General features: G+C 44.0%; 1 protein-coding gene across 2 annotated transcripts in view; it reads right to left on the minus strand.

Moving 5' to 3' along the window:
- SLC7A14 (solute carrier family 7 member 14) overlaps positions 1 to 20398 on the minus strand; it is a 107463-nt gene that overhangs the window by 44974 nt on the left and 42091 nt on the right. For both annotated transcript variants that reach the window (XM_045851843.1, XM_045851842.1), the window contains exon 2: positions 10679 to 11135. In XM_045851843.1, the coding sequence (XP_045707799.1) occupies positions 10679 to 10982 (304 nt within the window). In that variant the 5' untranslated portion in view covers positions 10983 to 11135. The remainder of the gene's footprint in view (positions 1 to 10678; positions 11136 to 20398) is intronic.

The following is a 20398-nucleotide window of genomic DNA, read 5'->3' on the forward strand; positions in this document are numbered from 1 at the left end:
CCAGGCCCTGTTGTCTGATGCCGTGCTCACAGTTGTGGCACGTGTGCCTGTCTTCTTTCTTTGCATCAACTCCAAGTTCTTTCTGAGTTCTTCCCTGTGTTCTGCAGCAACTCAGAGCTGGTGGCCACCCCCTGTCCCCAGCCATGCTAGGTGCTCTTGGTCTGCACTGCCCACTCTATGAGGGGCTGCTGAAGATGTAAAAGAAGCCCTGGTTCTTCTGGGGTTTGCTGGAGGAGACTCATTTTCACAATCAGCAATCTGAGAAACTTTCAAGTTTCTATTATATAAAATATGCTCACCTTCTCTGAACTGGTAACTGACATCCTTCCTACAGGGCTGTCAATCAGCCCTGTAAAGAAGACCTACATGCACTTCACAACACCCTTCTCACTGCTAACAGGTGACAGAAAGGTGACAGAGCTTAGAAGTCATTTTCGTGACCTGGGTTACAGAAGTTTTGAGCTAAAAAAAGTGCTCTCATAATCAATAGAATACAATGAGCAACGGGGTTTTTTTTTGAAACCCCAATAAGAGTGAGAGTTTCCTTGACTCATTTGATTCTTTGATTACTTTTTGAATTTTGGGGTGTGTGCCTGCATGAAGCAGCTTAGGGGTAAGTGTCTCTGGAGCCAGACAGAACTCAGCTTAGACTTGGCCTTTGACACTGACTGCCTTGTGGTCCCAGCAAGTCACCAAATCTCTCTGAGCTTTAATTTTGACATCTACAAAAAGAGTATAATAATGGTACTTATTTTGTAGAATTTGTTGGGAGGATTATGCAACTGGTATTTAGCTAGTGCCAAGCACATTGTAAGTCTTCAGTGGTTTAGCTTTTAGGATTCACCATAAAATCAAAACACTAACATCTACCTAGCAGGGGGGTTGGGAGTATTAAATGAAGTGATATATGCACAGTATTTGCCTAATAACAATAAAAACAGTAGTAATAATAATGATACCTGACAGTTATTGAGTGTTTAATAAGTTAGGCTGTCTCAGAGACTTTACAAATATCAGGAGTAGCTGTGATCATTATTAAAATTTCAACATGTGGCTGTGTGTTTCAACACTATTTTGGAGTTCTCATCTTCCAGAGGCTTGAAGACTGGTGTGCACTTGCTTGTCTTCGCCCTCCTTCCCCACCTTCTCAATGTTGTTCTTCTTCCACCTCCCAGTATGGTTGAGAGCAGTTCTCAGACATGTTTGGAGGAACAAATCAGTGGAAGTTTGTGGAATGAATAAATGATCTTAGATCAGTGAGAAGGTGTTGCACAAGAACCAATCTCCTGATGTTCACCTCTCAAGTCTGGTTTCAATTTAAGGAGGGGAAAATGGTTTGCCCTTAAAAACAAAACAAGGAAACCCACCATGCAAACTAAACAGACTCTGAATCTTTAGAAATATTCCTTAGCCATAAAAATCCAACCTGAGATGAATACTGGAGTGAGGAGACTCTGCTTGAACTTTACAAAGGTGCCCAGATCTAGCCCAAGGAGGGCGTTGGGAGCCTCCCCTGTGGGAAAGGCATCTACTTGATAGAGCTCTGCTCCCCTGACCGCCTCCCCAGGCACTCGCTACCACGGGCTCACCTGCTGGTGAGTCAGAGATGCTAAAGAGCAGCTGAGAATGGCAGGACATATGAACTATAAACCCTAGTGCTAAACCATAAACTAAGAGGACTGAGAAAAAGACTACTCGGTTTGATGATTCTTTATTGCCTTTTAGGCCCTTCTCATTGACTGCAACTTATTAATCCACATCTAATGAGAAATATTGGCTTCAAAGATCTCAGGGGCAGCTTGCTGAAATGGAAGACCTTGAGTTTTGGGTCCTACAGACTTAGATTTCACTTCTGGCTCTACAATGAAATCTCTGCCTGCCTCTCAGGAAGTTGCTTTAACCTCCGACTGTTTGGCTCCTCATCTGAGGACAGAACTAAAATCACCCCTCCCTCCACTGTGTTGGTGACACAGACAGCAGGTGCTGCATGAAAGCACCATCTGCAGTGTCCTGCACACAAAGGTTAATTTACTACCCCTCTGGGTGTTCTGTGAGGGTCCTCTCTCTATACTGGACTTTTCTTTTTCTACTTTCACTTTGTGTCACCAGAATAGTGTTGTAGATCAATTATTCTAATGACATTATTTCAAAAACATTCTTATTTACTCTGAGTCTTTTCTAAGCTAAAAAGAGTACTTATCTTTTTTCCTTCAGCCTCCTCCATCCACCCATGCTCAAATCCTCTCCATCTTAAGCTTTCTTCTATCCACTGTTAGGGCCCAGCGCTTCATAATCTCTTGTCTGTTCTATGCAGTATGCATACATCCCGTTTCTTCACCTCTCTTCTCTCCCCACGGTTACTAGAATACAGGTCTGGTCATGCCACTGAACTTCTCAGCACCTACAAAATGATATATATAATCTTGGTTTGGCCCCCAAATCCCTCCCCTAAGAACCCATTTTGCTTAGTGAATTATCTTGATGGACTATTTTGTTGGGAGATCATTGTCTTTGAAAAATGACCAGGATGAACTTGGAGGGAGATAGAGATAAGCAAACTGCTCTGGATAAGATAGGGAACACGTTTTAGGGCTTGACAGTGAGCAGGCTAAAGAGTATGAAGGAGAAAGGCTGCCTGTTAATGGGACTGGAGGCTGAAGCCAAGAAGAGAGGGTTGATGGACATTCTCTAAATGCAGGAAGAATCACAGTGTCCTGTATTTAATTGTAAGCTTAGTGTCTGCTGGAATGGACTGCATTATATCTCCCATGTCTGGCCCCAACTTTTCACAAAGTCCACTGTACATGCAATGTACATGTTGCCTTGTTGGTACTTTGGGGAGCAGAACTGGGGTGTCATCTAGTTGGATGAAGAGGTGAAGAAAGGGGCATTGAGAAGTGAAGTGGAGAGTGGAGACAAAAGAGACTCCGTGGAAGCAGAGATTCAGGGTTGGAAAAGGTAGGAGAAAGGTAAGACTCACAACTCCCTAGATTTATTAAAGGGGCTCTAGATTTTCTAATTGTGCATTACAGGGAATCAGAACCGATTTTACTTCAAGATTTCAGGACAAATTGACCTCAGCAAACTGGAGGGCTTAGGGCTTATGCATCCATTATGACTTTGGCAGTGACAGCCAGTTTTCCTTTCTTTCCCCATCAACAGAACCTCTATAATACTGGGGTTGACAATATATCCAATCAGAAGACTATATTCTTAGCCTGACTTATGTGGCCAAGAGTCCAGGTTGTAGGCAATGTAAGTAGTAGTTACAGAAAAAAAAAACTCCACTCATGAGAAATGTTCTTATAGAGGGAACAGAGATGTGGGAAGTGACCTGCCCCAACTTTCTGTTCTCTTTCCTGCCTTCTGGAACTCAGACATACTGACTGGAGCTGCAGCAGCCATTTTGGATCTCAAAGTCACCTTGAGCATGGAAACCACACATCTGGATGGCAGAGCAGAAAGAGCAAATAGCTTGAGACCCTGTGACTGTGGAGCCACAACAGCAGCCTCCCTTCAGAGTTCTTTTACATAAAAGATAAGTGAAATGATCTCTCACTTTTAGTTCTCTATTTTATACAATGGAACCTAATCCAGATCTGCTAATACAGCAGCAGAACAGCAAAGTGAGTAAGGAGCAAAGTGAGTAAGGAGCTCTGGAGTAAGACTGCTTTTACTCTGTCCCTTGTTCTGTCACCTCATAAGCGAATTACCAAACTTTTCAGAAGACTCTACTTTCTCATCTTTAATATAAAGATAATAACACCACTTATCACATAAGGTTTTTTTTTGTGAGGATTAAGTAAAATGATGTGCTAAGCATTTAGAACTCTTTTGGTACATAGTTATGTATTCAACAAATGGTCGCTATTGCTGCTACTATTACTATTATTACTATTACTATTATCACCATAGTGACTTCTCAGGTTTGGTGTTCATCTCCATCAATAAGCCATGGCCTTCTGGGGTAGAGATAATTTCTTATTACTTTTTGGTACTGCTCCAGCACTGGTGGTGTATGGTGGGTACCTAATACGTCTTTATTGAGCTATAGCTTACTAGATTTTTGCCAACTGTTTCTTCTCAGTAGATGATAAAAATGCCTGGCATTGTGCGCCGGGCAGGGGACTGATGCTGTCTGTGTGTGTGCACCGTCGTTTTATCCTTACCCAAACCATCTGTGATACGAACTTGAAGAGCTATTGTAGAAAGTGCATGAACTTAGGAGTCAGGTCTATATTCTTTCTGGGGTTCAATTTTTTGATATTAAAAGAGAACTGGAAATAAACTTAGAAAAAAAGTTAAACCAGCTGTCCTTTATATGAACTCAAGTTTGTAGGATCCTCTTAGGGAAGGTTGCTTTTAATGGCCAGATGCCGCTGACATAGTGGCTTTGCTCTGTGTTTCATCCCAGTCACCTGAATTAGAGAACTTCGTGAACCATCTTCCCTCCATCCATCAGTCTCTCGACAGAGCTGTAGGTGGTAACCAGGAAGAAAAACTATTTTCCCTGTCTAGTTTCTTCCTCTGGTATATACAGAAAAGGTTTTTAGCTCTGGTAATGGGCATGGGGTCTGGTTGCAGTCTGCTGGGCTATTAAAGGGTGGATCAGACCTTTTGAACAGAGGGCAATGGTGACAGCACAAGCTGTCTTCCCTGCAGTTTCCCTCCACTGTGATGGGCTGTGGGCAACTACGCTGTAGGTGCCAGACTGGGAGGAGGAATGTGGGAAGTTATTGTAACTTTGGGTCTTGTCAAATTGTAGAGAGTCACTCTCTCTCCTAGTCAGTTTTGTTTCATTTTATAAGCCAGCTAGCATTGTATGAGGAGTGAGGCTACTAGGCTAAGAAAATCTCTTAAGAATCTGCTGGCCAAATAGTTTCTACTGTAACATACGTTTCCTCTTCTCATAGGTCATGGCTGCAGAGAAGGTAGGTTCTGGTTTCTATAATAAAGTTGTCCTTAATCCTGGCTGTACATTTGAATCCTCTGGGGAATTAAAACAAACACAAAAACAAAAACAATTCAGGCTCTATTCCAGTCCAATTACATTAGAAGTTCTGGGGATGGAGCCTGGGCATCAGTATATTTAAAAATAAATAAACAGAAATTTAAAAAAAACTCAAAGATGAGCCACAAACTGGGAGAAAATATTTGTGAGAACATACTAAAAAGATCTTGTATTCAGAATACATAAAGAATTTTAAAAATTAAATAATAAAAAAATGAAGAACCTAATTAAGAAGTAGGCAAAAGATTTGAACAGACACTTCACTAAAGAAGCTATGTGGATGGCAAATAAGCACATAAAAAGATGCCCCAAATAATAATAATTAGAGAAATGCTAATCAAACCCACACTGAAATACCACTAGACATGTTTTAAAGTGGCAAACAAACAAAACAACCACAAAAAACAACCCATAACAGTAGTGAGTGCTGGCAAGCAACAGGGCAGCTGGAACTCTCGTGTGCAGCTGGTGAGAATGGAACAGATACCGCCACTTTGGAAAGACATCTGGCAGTTCACTATGAAGTTATATATACACTTACCGCAAAACCCAACAATACCACTTCTAGGTATTTACTCAAAAGAAATGACAACTTGTGTTCACACAATAACCTGTACATAAATACTTATAACAGCTTTATTCATAATAGTCCCAGACTGGAAATAACCAAACCGTCATTCAACTAGTAAATGGATAAGCAAACTGTGGTATACCCATACAGCAAGATATTACTCAGAAGTAAAATAGAACAACCCACTGATACAAACAATATAAATTTATATTGCATCAAGCTAAGTAAAAGAAACCATACTCAAAAGGTTACATACTGCATGATTCCATTTATGTGACATTCTGGAAAAAGCAAAACTATAGGGACAGAGGAGATGAGCAGCTGCCAGGGGTTGGAATGGGAGGAGAGGAAACCTACAAAGAGGTAGCATGAAGGAATCATTTGAGGGTGATGGGACTCTTATGTATCTTGATTATGGTGGAGGTTATATGATTCTATGGGTTGGTTAAACTCATAGAATTGTACATTTAAAAGGGTAAATTTTAATGTGTGTAATTATTATTCAATAAAGCTGACCACCCCCTTCCCCAAACCATTATTCAGAAAAAAATATTCTTCAAGAGATTTAAATTCATAGTCAGAGTTGAAAGATGTTGGCACAAACAAATTTGAATCTAGGTTTGAAATTTGAAAACAGAATCTAGGTTCTGTTATTTAAGTTTCAATTTCTTTATATGTAAAACTCGAGATAATAAAACCTACCTTGAAGAGACATGAGTTTTAAGTGTGATAATATATGGTGAGTGCCTATTACAGGGTTTAGCACACAATAGAAATAAATACTTATTTAGTGTTACATGTCAGGCACTGTACCAGGCACTTTACAGGCATCTCATTTAGTCCTCACAAGTCTGAAGCAGGTATTATTCTCCATTTTCAAAGTGGAGAAACTGAGGCTCAGAGAAGTTCTGGAACTCGCTCAAGTTTTCACAGGTAGTCAGTGGCTGAGCCAGGTCCCAAGTCTAAAATTAACATGACTAATTACCGTGCCACTTATGAAATCTTAATTTAAAACATCCCACTCTACAATGTCACTTCTATCCTCTAGCCCACTTCTTTGATTTTTAATTTCAGTGATTTTTTGAACTCATTGAGAGCACCAACTTCCACTGACCTTACCACTTCTGAATCACCTCTACCCTCATGTTCTCAGAGAGAGAGAGAGAACTGGTTATGTTTGGAATATGTTGAATTAAGTGTGTCTGGAACATTCAGATGGAAATGTTTGGTAGGCAGTGTGAAGCTTGGAGGACATGTATATGGCCGAGACATGAATTGATATAAGCATGGGGGTACTGATGATGGTTGAAACCATGAGACAGGACATAATCATCTTGGAGGGAGCATAGAGTGGGAAACACTAACATTTGGAGAACAAATAGAGAAAGGGAAGTCATGAAGGAGAAAGGGAAGAAATGATCAGAGAGGTTTAAGAACTTCATATTTTCACACAAAGTCAAGAGAATATTAAATGTCTTGAGATAGATGGCATGACATTGTCAAATACAGCAGAGTTCCAATAAGATAAATGCAGAAAAATATCAATAAGACTTGGCAAAGGGCATACCATTGGTGACCTCAAGTTTTGTTTCATTTCGTAGTGGGGGAAGATGCCAGAAAGCAGTAGGTTGAGGGATGAATCAGAGGTCAGAGCCACCAATGAGCATTCTTGAGGGGTGAATAATTAGGAGAGGAGGAAGATTGGAAGTTGCTAGAGGAGAATGTGGTCCTAAGAAGAATTATATTTTAGGATGAGAGAGACATGACCTGGAAAAGAAGCCAGTTGAAGAGAGGCTGAAGACACAATTGGAGAGGGGGATTATTGAGAGTGTAAAAGGATAAGGTTAAGGGCTCAAAGAACTGAGTGACTTGAAAGTGAGGACATTCTACCCTCTGAAAGTGGAGGAAAGGTGGCATGTGTGGGTGACAGTTTTGGGACATATTTGGTGGTATAATATTTAAGGAGCTCATGGCAGGTATCTGGAAGGAATCAAGGTTGTCTGCTCTAAGTGAAGAGATATAAAATGAGCAGGGCTAATTGAGAACAATGAAAGTGTAGAAGACCATTGAGAAGATTTGACAAAGGGCAAGTGAAAGAACTTGTGGACCTAGCAAAGGGATGCTGGAGACCTTAACTTTGTGGTATGCTCCTATGTGAGACTGAACAACCTTTCCCAAGAGCTCATTCACCCAGGTGCAGACTTGAGAAAGCAGATTCTGGGATAGATTTCACTGGGTCATTTCAGAGGGTGGATGATGGACAGGGAGTCAAAGGGGTTTAGGAGCAAGCCCAGTAAGGGAATGAGCTATAAGAAAGTGGGGTTTTCATTTAAGGTTCTTGAGGCAAAACCATTTTAGGTGATGACAATACCAGGGTGTATCCCCAAGAGTGGTGGCTTGTGTGGCACCAGTAGAGATGAGGGCCATGGGCATGACAGCCCATTTATGGCTAGGTTGTGGTGGTGGATGGGTTTATCTGCCTGGCTATTCCAGTTGCCTGGGATTATGGCAGAAGCTGGGCTGGAGAGGAAGACTGTGAGGAGTGACTGGGAGGCGAGGAGATCAGAATAAGTAAGCATTGTGGGGTGGGGGCATGAGCCTCAGGAAGATGAGCTTCATGGATGTTTGTCACTGGCAGGCATTTTGCCAAGATCTTTGCATGTATTTTCACATTTACTCTTCATAACAACACCACCAGTTAGGCTCTATTATTATCCCTCTTTTGCAGATGAGTAAAACAAAACAGAACTTTGAGAAGTTTGGTAACTTTCTGAAGACCACACAGCAAAGCAGTGCTGGAGCTTTATGTGATGGAGGAAGAACAGGGATCTGGGAGGGGCAGTGGAGGCAGATTCCCCTGACCTTGTGAGTGGGTAAGGAGTGTGGGAATGGCATCCTCCCCAGATTGGGTGGCAGGGCAATGGTGTCCTCAGGGTCCAACCAGCTTTATTTCCAGCTAGAAGGAGAAAAGGATCACATGATATGATTATTGTGATACAGAGTAGCTGTCAAGGGAGAGGCAATATGGGCTGATGATATGGGAGTGGAAAGAAGACAGTGGAGGGGGACTTTCTTTGTTTAGCGACAAAGGATAATAGAGTGAGAGGCCTGGCTGAAGAAGCCTGCTATAAATATGTTAACTTTGGCACAAGTTGTTTTGGTCCTGGCCCTGGCTGGGGCTCTAGGAGGATTCTGGCTAGCCTCAGCAGGGAAATGAATCACACCTTGTAGAGAAATGTTATGAATGTGGCCATATCTGGAGAAGGGGTGTGTCCCTGATTGGGGGAGAAGCAGGCTTTTCTTTTGGTGCACCTGTTACTGGGCAGCAGTACCAGAGCCTTCGGTGGAGCTAAAGCCCAACTACCTAAAAACAAGCAAACTCTGGTTTGTAGCATTTGCTGGGTTCTATGGTATGAATACTCCCACCATAGCTGACTTCAAGTTAACCACATGACCTCACTAAATGCAAAGTTGGAAGCAGGCGCAGAATCAGGGTTCTTGGTGTGGTGCACTACAGCATGGACCAGTCCAATCTTAGACCCACCTGAGCAGCAGAAGTATCTAGGTTATGCAGCACCCACGAACACTGTGATGGGGGCAGGCTCCCAGTGTGACTGAGCCTTGTCCTGGTTTCTGAAAGTAGTGTGGCATCATGAAGAATAAGATGTGGGTGACTCATTCATGGAATCATCGTGATTTGGGGGACTGGGCCCCAGTAGGATGGATCTGGAGGAGACCATGCAGCCCGTATGAACTGAGCAGGACTCTTAGCCATTTACTCTGTGCCGTCTGTAGACCCTCGGGTTACAGGTCTGCCTTTGGTCCTACCATGGCTAGTCTGTTCTAGACAGTGACACTTTCAGATCTATAAATTTATGGTAAAAATCTGATGCCTTCTCCCAAATAATTTCCTTGCCAAGTAAGTTTGAAAATGATTGCCATCAAGTTAATAGAACTTTAATCATCCATGAAATTCATCTAGGCGAATAATTTATTTTCATCTATAAGGAAAAAATATCCTTTGTTCTGCAGGAACCTTAATTATTAAAATATTCATGCATATTAGAGAATGACTTTAGAAAAGGAGATAGTGGTAAAACTAGCAGGAAAGTAAGCCATGACTAAAGATAGATAAAATCAGTCTGGAAATATTCCCCTCATCAAATTGAAAGGGTGTCAAATACAAACCAGCGTGTTTTCTGGTTGCATGTGTCTAGTCCGTGCACCCCATGTGCACAGGCCACATCGTCTGGATTTACAATATGAAGGCAGACTTTCTTGCAATGGCATGTGTTAGCACGCAGACCTCCCAAAGTAAGTTTGCATCCCTAAGTGTCATGAAACATTTGAAAAGACCATGGCATTCACCCCTTCGCAGGTTGAACCACATGATCTACCTCATGCTTTTGCATTATAACCATCAAGAGGCAGAACATTTTCCTTTTCCTTCTCATTCAAGTTGTCCATCGACCTATCCCTGGCATTCTGGGAAATTACTGTATGGATCACAGCTCAAGAGAAGAGGAGGGAGAGGAAATGGGACAGCCATTTCACAGATGATAAATGCTAGGTCCTGGTACCTCATTAAAAAGGAGATAATGAGTTTTATGATTCTTTCTCCAGGAAAGAGAAGGTGCTAGTTGTGCTACCTCTGGAGATCATCAGTCTGTGTGGCAGATGGTGCTTCGTGGGTCTCACAATGGCTTTGCATTTCTAGCTTGGTTTCCTCCTGCTGCGGAATCGCAGTACCAGTTTGAGGCTCATCAAATCCCAATCATATCAGATTTATTGACTTATTTTGCTACTCTTCCTAGCCTTTATTTATTATTTATATCCAAGCTATATTCTCCATCCCCTCATATAAAAGAATTGACCTTTCAATGGAAGGGAAAGTTAAAATAAAAATGGAACCATTAAGACATGATAGGGAACAGGAAGTTGGGAGATAGCTAGGCACCAGAACAATTATTTGCAGCAAGAAGCCAATGAAAAGGGTAGCTACTATAGTTCAGCCAAAACTCTAGAATTGTGGGATGAATGGCAATAGGTCAGCAAGCATGCTTTCCACAGGCCTTTCCCTGCATGGAGGCCCTTACCTGATAATATGGATGCAACAGCTGCAATGATGAAGGACACAATGACACCAGGTCCTGCCATTTCCTTGGCCACCAGGCCAGATACCACGTACATCCCAGTGCCCACACAGCTGCCAACGCCAAGTGAGATGAGGTCCACGGTGGTGAGCACCTGGGCTAGCTTGGTGCCATGTGCTGTGGTGGCCCCTGTTCCCTCCAGCATGGACTCCACTGGTTTGGTGCGCAGGATCCTGGAGTGCATGGCATACCAGGCAGCCCCCCACTGAACCCGCCGGGGGTCCAGGGAGGCCAGGAAACCACTCATCCTGAGTGGTATGGGTTCCGGTGAGGGTCAACTGGTGGAAGAGGGCTATGGAAGCCTTAGTGGCTGCTTCTGGAGCTCATTTAGTGTGCAGGGATATCCCTTTTAGGAGAGGTCCAGAGAGACCCAGAGCAGCCTTCTCCTGGGCATGAATATCTGCAGGAAAAACACAAGAAAAGAGATGAGACTAAGTGGGGAACAAACCATGACTCAGAGGCATGCTGGCAGAACTGGCCTATCCTGTTTACTCATACACAGGAGCATTGCATTTTCCCCTTTGTGTCTCCTCCACTCCTAAATGACAGTTTGTAGTTCGCTCTGTGTTGCATAGTTGTTCAGAAGAGGCTGGTTTGCATCAGCACACTGTCACTTGCTTCTCTGGGACCTGGCCTAAGTTCTTTTACTTTTCTGTACTTTGCTTTCAATTGTACAATGGGGATAAGAAAGTCAGCCTAATGTTTATGTGAAGATTAAATTAGATTATGTCTAAAAAAAGCTTAAGACAATGCCTGGAACATGGAATGTGCGCATCTGTCTGAACTCTAAGAACTTTTTATCTGGCTTGGCCAAGACTTGGTCTGTGATTCTTGGGCATGCCCTCTGGGGACATGACATCCTCATTTTTAACATAAGGATGTAAAATTAGCTCTAGGACTTGCTTTGAAACCTTGCTCTCAAATGAAATAAAAAATGTTTTTCTTTGTTGTACATACCCAAATATATTTTTAATGTTCATATTTTAGCCTAATAACCAGAAAAATACAAATGAATACAAATCAAGACTAGTAAAACCTGTCATAATTATTTTAAAATTTCTTAGCATAATGAATGATGGGCAGAGCTCTAATTTATCCATCCTTATCCATACAGAGGATACATGAATTAAGGTAACCAATAGGTTAATCATTATGAATGAATAGTGCAATTCAAGTTTTCACTTGACCTAGTGAAACATGTTGGCAACCATTTTCTTGCTTTAAAGATTGGGGATGAGAGAGTGCTCCTGGCATTTGGTGGGTGGGCCCCAGAGAGACTACACATACAGGAATATCTCATCAGACATTTTCATAGGTGAAAATTCTGGTTATGATGATCTGAATCTAAAACCTAACTCAGTTTTACATATAAACACATAGGATTGAGGCGTGGTTGTATTAATTCACAATTTCATTGAATTTTTCAGGAACACAACTATAAAATAAATTGAAGGAAGGTTGTAATTTCTTTAGAGGAGTTCCTCTCCATTTTAGAAAACCAGTCCCCCTGTCCCCCGCCCCTCACCCCCTGCCGGGCAATGCCACACGGTACTGCATCTCCCACGCTGCACACGCGCAGCAGTCTACCATTTGGAAATGGCCCATTTGCAGTATTTCTTCATACAGTGCATGCATCTGACAGCTTCATTTGGACATACCTGAGTGTTTATGCACTGAAATGTGTTATCTGGAGGCAGGTTCTCCATGAGTTTTGCTTCAGGACATTAAAAGGAGTGTGGCACTCACTTATTACAAAAGAAAGGTGTCGGATCTGATAGACTTCAGAACTATTGTGTTAGATGACTTCAAAAGTTTTGTCAAGTTAGAAAATTACATGAAGCTACTTTCTTTGGAAGTCAGCAGCATTATAAACTTCTATAAAGGAAAATGTAAGTACAGCTGAATATCGCACTGTGCGGATAAGCCTGGGGCATTTACATCTGTAATAAATACCAGCCCACATAATCTACCAATACTAATGAATACCACTTAGTACTTCATGTAACACTTGTCTGCTTCTAAAGCTTTTGCCAACACAACCTAATTAGGAGAATCATGTGAAATGCGGCAGTTTGGTTCACAGGAGTTGGGGGATGGCCCTACTGCTTAAATTTCCTCCTATCTGACAGTATTGCTCCATGCTGGGTTGCAAATCTTGACAACACCTTGAAATACCAGTCCAGTTCAATACCACTGTATACGCCAGAGTCATTTAAAAGCCTAGAGTGTGAGCAACATTCTTTTTTTTTAAAATATTTCTACATTTGTGAGAAAAGGTGTCACCTGCATACCAAAAGAGCTGCAAGAACGCCTGCTTTGCTTGAGCTCTTGAGGGGAATCTAATGCATTATCTGTTTAATTTCAATTCAGCCAGCCTATATTGAACATCTATTATGCACCAGCCAGGTGTTAGGTTCAGGGGTGCAGAGACGTGGTACCTATTCTCACAGAGCTTCCCATGTAGAATGGGAAGTAAACCAAGTCGCAATGCAAAGCGGGGGCTTTCTTTGTTTTTCTGAAAAGCTTTTTTTCCTATTACAAAAGCATAGCATGACTGTTGCAGAAAAAAATCCAATAATATAAGTGATAACATTCAGTGAGGAAAGACAAGGCATGTAATACAATACACAGGTAGAGAAACAGAACCAGATGGTTTCAGAAAGAGATTAGGGCTATGTTATGGATTGAATTGTGACCCCTCCAATTCATATATTGAAGCTCTAATGAGCAGTACCTTAAAATGTGACCTTATATGGAAGTGGAGTCATTGCAGATGTAATAAGTTAAGATGAGGTCATGCTGGAATAGGGTGGGCACCTAACCAGTATGACTGTCCTTATAAAAAGAGATTTGGACACAGAGCCACACACACAGAGAACAAGGTATGGAGATGAAGGTGAAGGTCAGGGCCATACATCTGCAAGCCGTGGATCACCAGGGGTTCCTGGAAAAGCACCAGAGGTTAGGAGAGAGCCACAGAACAGAGCCTTCCTCACAGACTTGGAAGGAACCAACCGTGCCGACACCTTGGTCTCGGACTTTCAGCCTCCACAACTGTAAGATCATCAATTTCTGTTGAAATCCACCCAATTTGTCATTCTTTCCTATAGCAGCCTTAGCAAATGAATACAGGCTGCAGAGGAAATCAGACAGGGTGATGAAGGGGCAAGGGGTTAGGGTTAGGCTCCTGACCCTCAGGAGCCATAGTGACACTGGTTCCTGAGCGCCAGGTGTCACTCTTCCTGCAGGCGGTCCACAGTGGAAAACAGGAGTGGCTGTTCTGGGAACTGAGTGATAATGACTGGGACAGGGCGAGGAGGAGGATCTGAGGGCTGTGTGACAGCTTTACTTGTGTCCACTCATTTAATGCCTACAACAAAACTGCCTTTACAGATGAGGCAGTGGAGGCTGGGAGAGGCCAGTCGCTCCCTGGAAGTCACGGGCCCATAAAGTCAGAGCCAGCGCGTGGCTCTGGGGCGTCCACTCACAGAGCTCAGTCAGTCCTTACTCCTGGCTCTCCTGCCTGATGTGGGCAGGGTCAGACTGCTGAGGGTCCCTCAAGTCAACAGGAGGGGCTTGAGTTTATGCTACGTACAGTGTGAAGCCACTGGAGGGTTTTATTTTGGAGCGTGACGTGACATGATTTATATTCTTAAAAGCTCATTGAAGCTGCTGTGCAAAGTTAACTGAGCCTGCACAGCCGTCCCCAACCTTTTTGGCACCAGAGACTGGTTTCATGGAAGACAGTTTTTCCATGGGCAGGAGTGGGGTGGTAGGAGGGTGAGGACAGGAGGAGGAAGAGCTCAGGGTAAGTTTTGCTCGCCCGCCGCTCACATCCTGCTGTGTGGCCCCGTTCCTAACAAGCCATGGACCGTACCAGTCTGCAGCTGGAGGTTGGGGCTGGAGATCCCTGAACTGAGGAATCATGCCCAATGATAAGTTGGTCTCAGGACGAAGGTACAAGGTGTGTGAAGTGCGCACCTGCTGCTGAGGGAGGCAGTGGTCTCCATCCTGGCTGCACAGTGGAATTTCCTAGGGGTCTTTCAGAAACACTGGTGCCTGGTCCCTACCCCAGAAACCCCAATTTAACTGAGCTGAGGTGTAACCTAGATACAGGGATTTGTTAGAGCTCCCCAGGTGATTCTAGCAAGACAGGGTTGGGGTCCACTGCCCTACACCACCAGACATGGCTAAAATGCTGGTGTGGAAAGCCAGATATTGCCTGTGATAATGGATTTTATGTGTCAGCCTGACTGGAATTAGGGGTGACAGATAGCTGGTAAAATGTTATCTTTGGGTGTGTGTGTGTGTGAGGGTATCTCTGGGAAAGATTAGTGTTGGAATTGGTAGGCTAAGGAGATGGCCCTCATCGGTATGGGTGGGCGTTGTCCAATCCATTGAGAAGAAAAGGCAGAGGAAGGGTGAATTTGATGATTCTGCCTGAGCTGAGACTCTGTCTTCTCCTCTCCTTGAACACCGGTGTTCCTCATTCCCTTTAAAGTCAGACTGGAGCTTGACCACCGGTCCCTCCCGATTCTCAGGCCTTCAGCCTCAGACTGAGTTACAATGCAACACTGACTTTCCTGGTTCTCCAACTCGCAGACAGCTAATTGTGGGACTTTTTGACCTCTATAACATGGGAGCCAATGTCAATAATAAATCATCTCACATATATCTGCACACATATGTAGCCTATTGACTGTGTTTCTCTGGAGAACCCCGACTAACACATGGCCATTTTCCCCATGGGGCCACAAGTCCGACATATCCGATCTGTTTCTCTTCCCAGGCAGGCAGCTGGGCCTCCCAGCAGCTGTCTCCTGCTGGCAGTGACCATGGATGCTATGCTGTCTGGGGACAGCCTCTGGGATACTCGTCCTGATCAGCCTTCATCAGAAAGTGTCACAGGGACACTGAACCACGAACCAGGCTTGTTAGAGAGGTGGTGGCTTCTCTTTAATAGACAATTAGAAGCCATGGTGAAAAAAACACAGAGACTCGAGTAGCACAAAAGTTAAGGGCAGCGAGGATTCCTTCCTAGCTCTGTTCCCTTTGTACAATTCTCCTCAGTGCTTGCTGTAGTGTTGCAAGCAGGGGCTTGGGGCATTTCCTGTCTTGGTTGGAAATCCACCGGAGGGGACAAAATGTACAAGAGAAAACATGCTCCTAAGTGACTATTGACAATATCCATATTCATTACCCCCAGATTATGTTACTCAAAGATAGTTTTGGAAGCTCATTGCTGTTGTCTTTCCAAGATGAGCAATAAATGTGTGTTGTGCTTTCTCCAGCACTTTAATTCGAGTGTCTCAAAATACTTCACAGCTTTAACTAAGGAAGGCTTACAGGACCTCTGGGAGAAGACAGTCATCATTGTGGTGTTTGCTGGGGTGCTGGAGGGTTCAGCGGGCTCCAAGTATAATGTCGGTAAGAGCAGGTTCGGGTGAGGAGGAAAATAATTATGGCTTAGACATGCACTGAGGTAGGATTACCGAATTAGATTGGAGTCTGCTTTTGGAGGACAGGAGAGGGAGGAAATGAAGGATAACAAAACAGTAAACAGCCCCCAATCATCCCTGCCTGATTTTGCAAATACACTAAGGGATTACTGAAATCCCTTTATGACATTCCCGGTGAGTAACTGTCCAGCCTTTGCTGAAACATCTGGAGCAACAGGGAACACTGGCTGGTAGAAGCAGCCTCTTCACATGGTTGGACAGTTACGATTGCCACAGAATTCTTCTAATCAGTGTCCCCTGGCAAACCAAGGTTACAGTTAGAGTGAAAGGTGCGTGCTTTGATGAGCTGCACCTGGTGACTCAGGGTCAGGAGGAGCCTTCTGAGCCCCTTCCATGACTTCTGTGTCCTGAGGTCCTCTGCAGACCCTTCTCCCCTCATATGCTTTTCAGCCTCACTGCTTTTCCTCCTCTGGGCTGAGCTCCTGGCTCCTGGTTAGGAAAAATTCAGCAGCCAGATTCCCTGGGTTCAAATTCTGCCTCTGCCCTTACTAGCTAAGTGACCTTGGGCCAAGCCTCTGATGCTTCAGTGTTGCCATCTATAAAATGGCATAATAAGGGTACTGAACTCACAGGGGGCTGGTAAGGAGCAAAGGAGGCAGTACATGTGAAGCTTTCAGCACAGTGCCTGGCACAGTGTGCGTGAGCACCATGGGAGCCTCATCTAGAACTGCCCTGCTCTGGCACCGGACTGGGTCTCCTGATCCCCAGAGGCTGACACCCTCTCCCGTCACTCCCACCTCCATAGGTAGTTCTGGAGGACCCTTGGCCTGCTGCCCAGTGCTCATCCAGGGCTTTTCTCTGCTGAAATTCGTCCGAGTTTCTTCTGCTGCAGACTGAACACCCTGGTACTTCTTCTGCAAGGGACTCGTGCTTACCTTTCTCAGGTTTGCAGAGAGTAGCTTTCTCCTTTCCTGTGTTTTGTCATGTAAAGGGGCATCTCAGCAGATTTGCTTGGGCCTTTGGGGGTTTACTCCTCTCATTCTTCTACACCCTTGACTTTTCTGCCCAAGATGTGGACACACCATCAGAGGGCTAGGCCATGGGCTTTCACTTACTGTCAGCACCCTATCCCTGAAAGCATGGCCCCCTTCTGACCTTTATGCCTGCGACTAACTCTGCTGAGGTCCTTGCTTCTTTGCTCCTCTAATCCTTCCAAGCTTGCCAGATACGGCTCTGTGTTTGCACCCTGATGGTGAATGTGCTTGCCTGTCAGTCACTAGGACTTTACACTGGTGGCCAGATCTAGGTCAGATGTGTCTGAATCTCAGGGTCTGCCCAGCCCTAACAAAACGCCCTAGGAAATTGGACTGAGATCTGTGTCCTGGTAACTGTCTCCTGTTGTCCCCAGTTTCATTCTGTTTCTGTACAGATTAGGGCTAATTCTGCTTATGAGGAAAGTCCTCACACTTTTGAAGGCAATGAACATATCTCTTGGAGTCTCTATCTTTCCCAGACTAAACATCTTCGGTTTCCTCAGTGACCAGCAGTGCCGCACAGTTGAAGCTTCTAGATGAGTCACATTCTGTTTTATACTTCTCGGGCGGGCTGAAGTTTACCGTGCTTGACGTTTTTGGACCGTGACAGAGTGGTTAGGAAGATGTCTTGTCCTGTGCGTGTGTGTGCACGTGCCTCCTAAATCACACAAGGCTGGTGTCTGACAAACTCACTCAGACATATAATTGGCTTAAAGACCAGGGTTTCTGATTTTTCAGATCACTAATCTCCCCAGTCATATCTTTGTTAAGCATTTGATAGATCAAACCCATCTCAGGTATTTTTGGATCACCCACCAAATTACTTAACAATGTGTTAACCCATTTATGTTGTACACAGAATCTCAGATACAGCTGGCTTTGATTTGCTTGGAATGCCTCTAAGGGGAGTTTGAATTTATGACGATTGAGTAGTTATGCAAAAGAGGTCATACGGATTCAGCTTCCTTCTCAAAGCTTGCTGTTTCTCTTTCTGTGTCCTGGGCTTCGGGCGAGAGGAGCAGCCCCTGCCTGACACACGACACTCCCTCCTGCACAGGCCGGGAACAAGGGCTAGTGGAAATGTGCGCTGTGCCTCTTCTGTGTCTGCTTGGGAGTGGCATTTCCCCTGACTTTCCAACGGCTAAAGTAATTCAGATGACCAAGGCCACGGTTAACAGGTGGGTCGCATACCCTTCCCATAGCAGGCATTTTGGTCACATGGCAAAAGGTGAGGTTGCACACTTTTCTTAAACGGAGGATATAAATAGCTGTGATGATTATGTAACTTATCTCATTAAGCCCATGCTACGCACTAGGCAAGACAATTGTATTTTGTTTTGAGGCTTTTTTTCTTTTTTTTCTGGAATGGGCACAAGTCTATGCATCTGAGGAGTAAAATTAAAGAGACTCTGTTGTGTTTGTTCCTGTACTTCCACAATTCATTCTGTAAAGATGTAAACATTGGTTTCCTTTAATGACCAGTGAAAATCCAAAATTAATCTGCCCCGACACCAAGCAGCACCAAACAGTAAGCAGTCATTTTAAATTTATTTGCTTGAAATAAATAATTAAAGAGAAAAACCTTGTGAGGATTGATTGTTACCTAGTCTGGAACAGTATTTCTGCTTACAGAAGTTTCCCATTCTGCTTCCTTGTTTGTCAACACTCCAGGGGGTGAGAATATCATCTGTGTGTTTATTTGGCAGAAACTGTTGTGAAAACACTTTCAAGAGAATGCCTGGCATCTATCTACTTAGCAGGAGGAGCGAGGGAAGCTTGTTCAGAGATCTGGTTATTTAGCAATGAGACACTACCTTTGTCTTCCAACCCCCAAACCAGGGAGGAAATCACAGCCTGCGGCTTCCTTTCACTCTTTTCTCTTCCTCATCGCAGGCCCAGGATCTCAGGCCCCTGCCTGGCATCACGTGTTATTCATTGTGCATTTACTAATATTGACACCAGCAACAAAAAAGCCCAGAGCCCAGGGAAAGGAAAACCGCCCCATTAATCAGATTTCAGTGGGAAAGTCCTCTTTTAGAAGAGGCAAATCACACAAGAAAATAATTTAACCTTTGCATGCCACTGTAAAAGATCTAAGAAATTCTATGAAATAAATCATTGCATGAAAGTATTTAATGAGTTCCTACTATGTGTTTGGCTCAATCGTGGCTGTTGTGGCCATACCAGAAATACTGTTAGATAGAGAATGTCAGGAATTTGGACACAAGGGAGCTTCAGGGGGTGTAAATGGCCTCTGGTTGTCCCTCCGTATTCTCTCTCGCTCACAGGCTAGCTGTGTCCTGGGATGCTACCCGGCACGCCCCACATCCAAGGCTCCCTGGCCTTCTGGTTGGATTGGTTGACAGGAGGTACCAGCAGGCAGTTGGGAGGGAGGCTCAGTGTTTATCTTCAGCTCCGCTCTGCTGGGTTGCTGTGTCCATCCACTAAAGACCATGGCTCCTGCTGGGTGGCCCTCTCTACAAAGCCATCTCTCTCTGAGTCCTGATTACACTTCTCTCCTTTTGCCCTTTCAGGCAGAGTGTGGTGCTTCCAGAAATACACCTTGCCTCATGATTGCTCTACCTGCACCTTTGTATAGTATAGTTATTTTTATCACACTTTCTTCAAAACACAAGATTTGCATGGGCCATCTGCCTCCTGCTGGAAGGCTGGTTGATCCATGGGGAAATCCTGGGGCTGGGAGCGATCCAGGACAACCAACCACACTGCCTGTGTCTACGGAGACACCGAGGTTGAGGCAGAACACTGAAGCTTAGACTCTGACTCTGCTGTGTGAACTTAGGTGAGTCTCAAAATCTCTGAGCTACAGTTTTCTCATCCAAAAAATGGGAGAAATAAGTTACCTTGTAGAGTTGTCATCATTTAACAAGATGACGCTTGTGGATGTGGTTTAGAAACTACAAAGCAGCTTATCAGTGTCAGTATTGAAACACTGACCAATGCCCCAAATGATGGCTGAGGCACAGTGAGAGCCTTGGCGATTAACAAAAATGGACCAAATGGTGTTGGCCCTGCTGGTTGTACCACTTGGTAGGACAGCGAGCCACTCACATTTGGAAAACCTCTGGGCAGGAAGAATACTACAATACTTTTTCTGGTTCACACTTGGTTAGTCAGAAAAGTTAGGTAGAAAATATTCCCTAAGCATT

Source organism: Phyllostomus hastatus, unplaced genomic scaffold (genome assembly GCF_019186645.2).
Source record: "Phyllostomus hastatus isolate PE091 unplaced genomic scaffold, TTU_PhHast_1.1 phas_contig_86, whole genome shotgun sequence".
Lineage (NCBI taxonomy): Eukaryota > Metazoa > Chordata > Mammalia > Chiroptera > Phyllostomidae > Phyllostomus > Phyllostomus hastatus.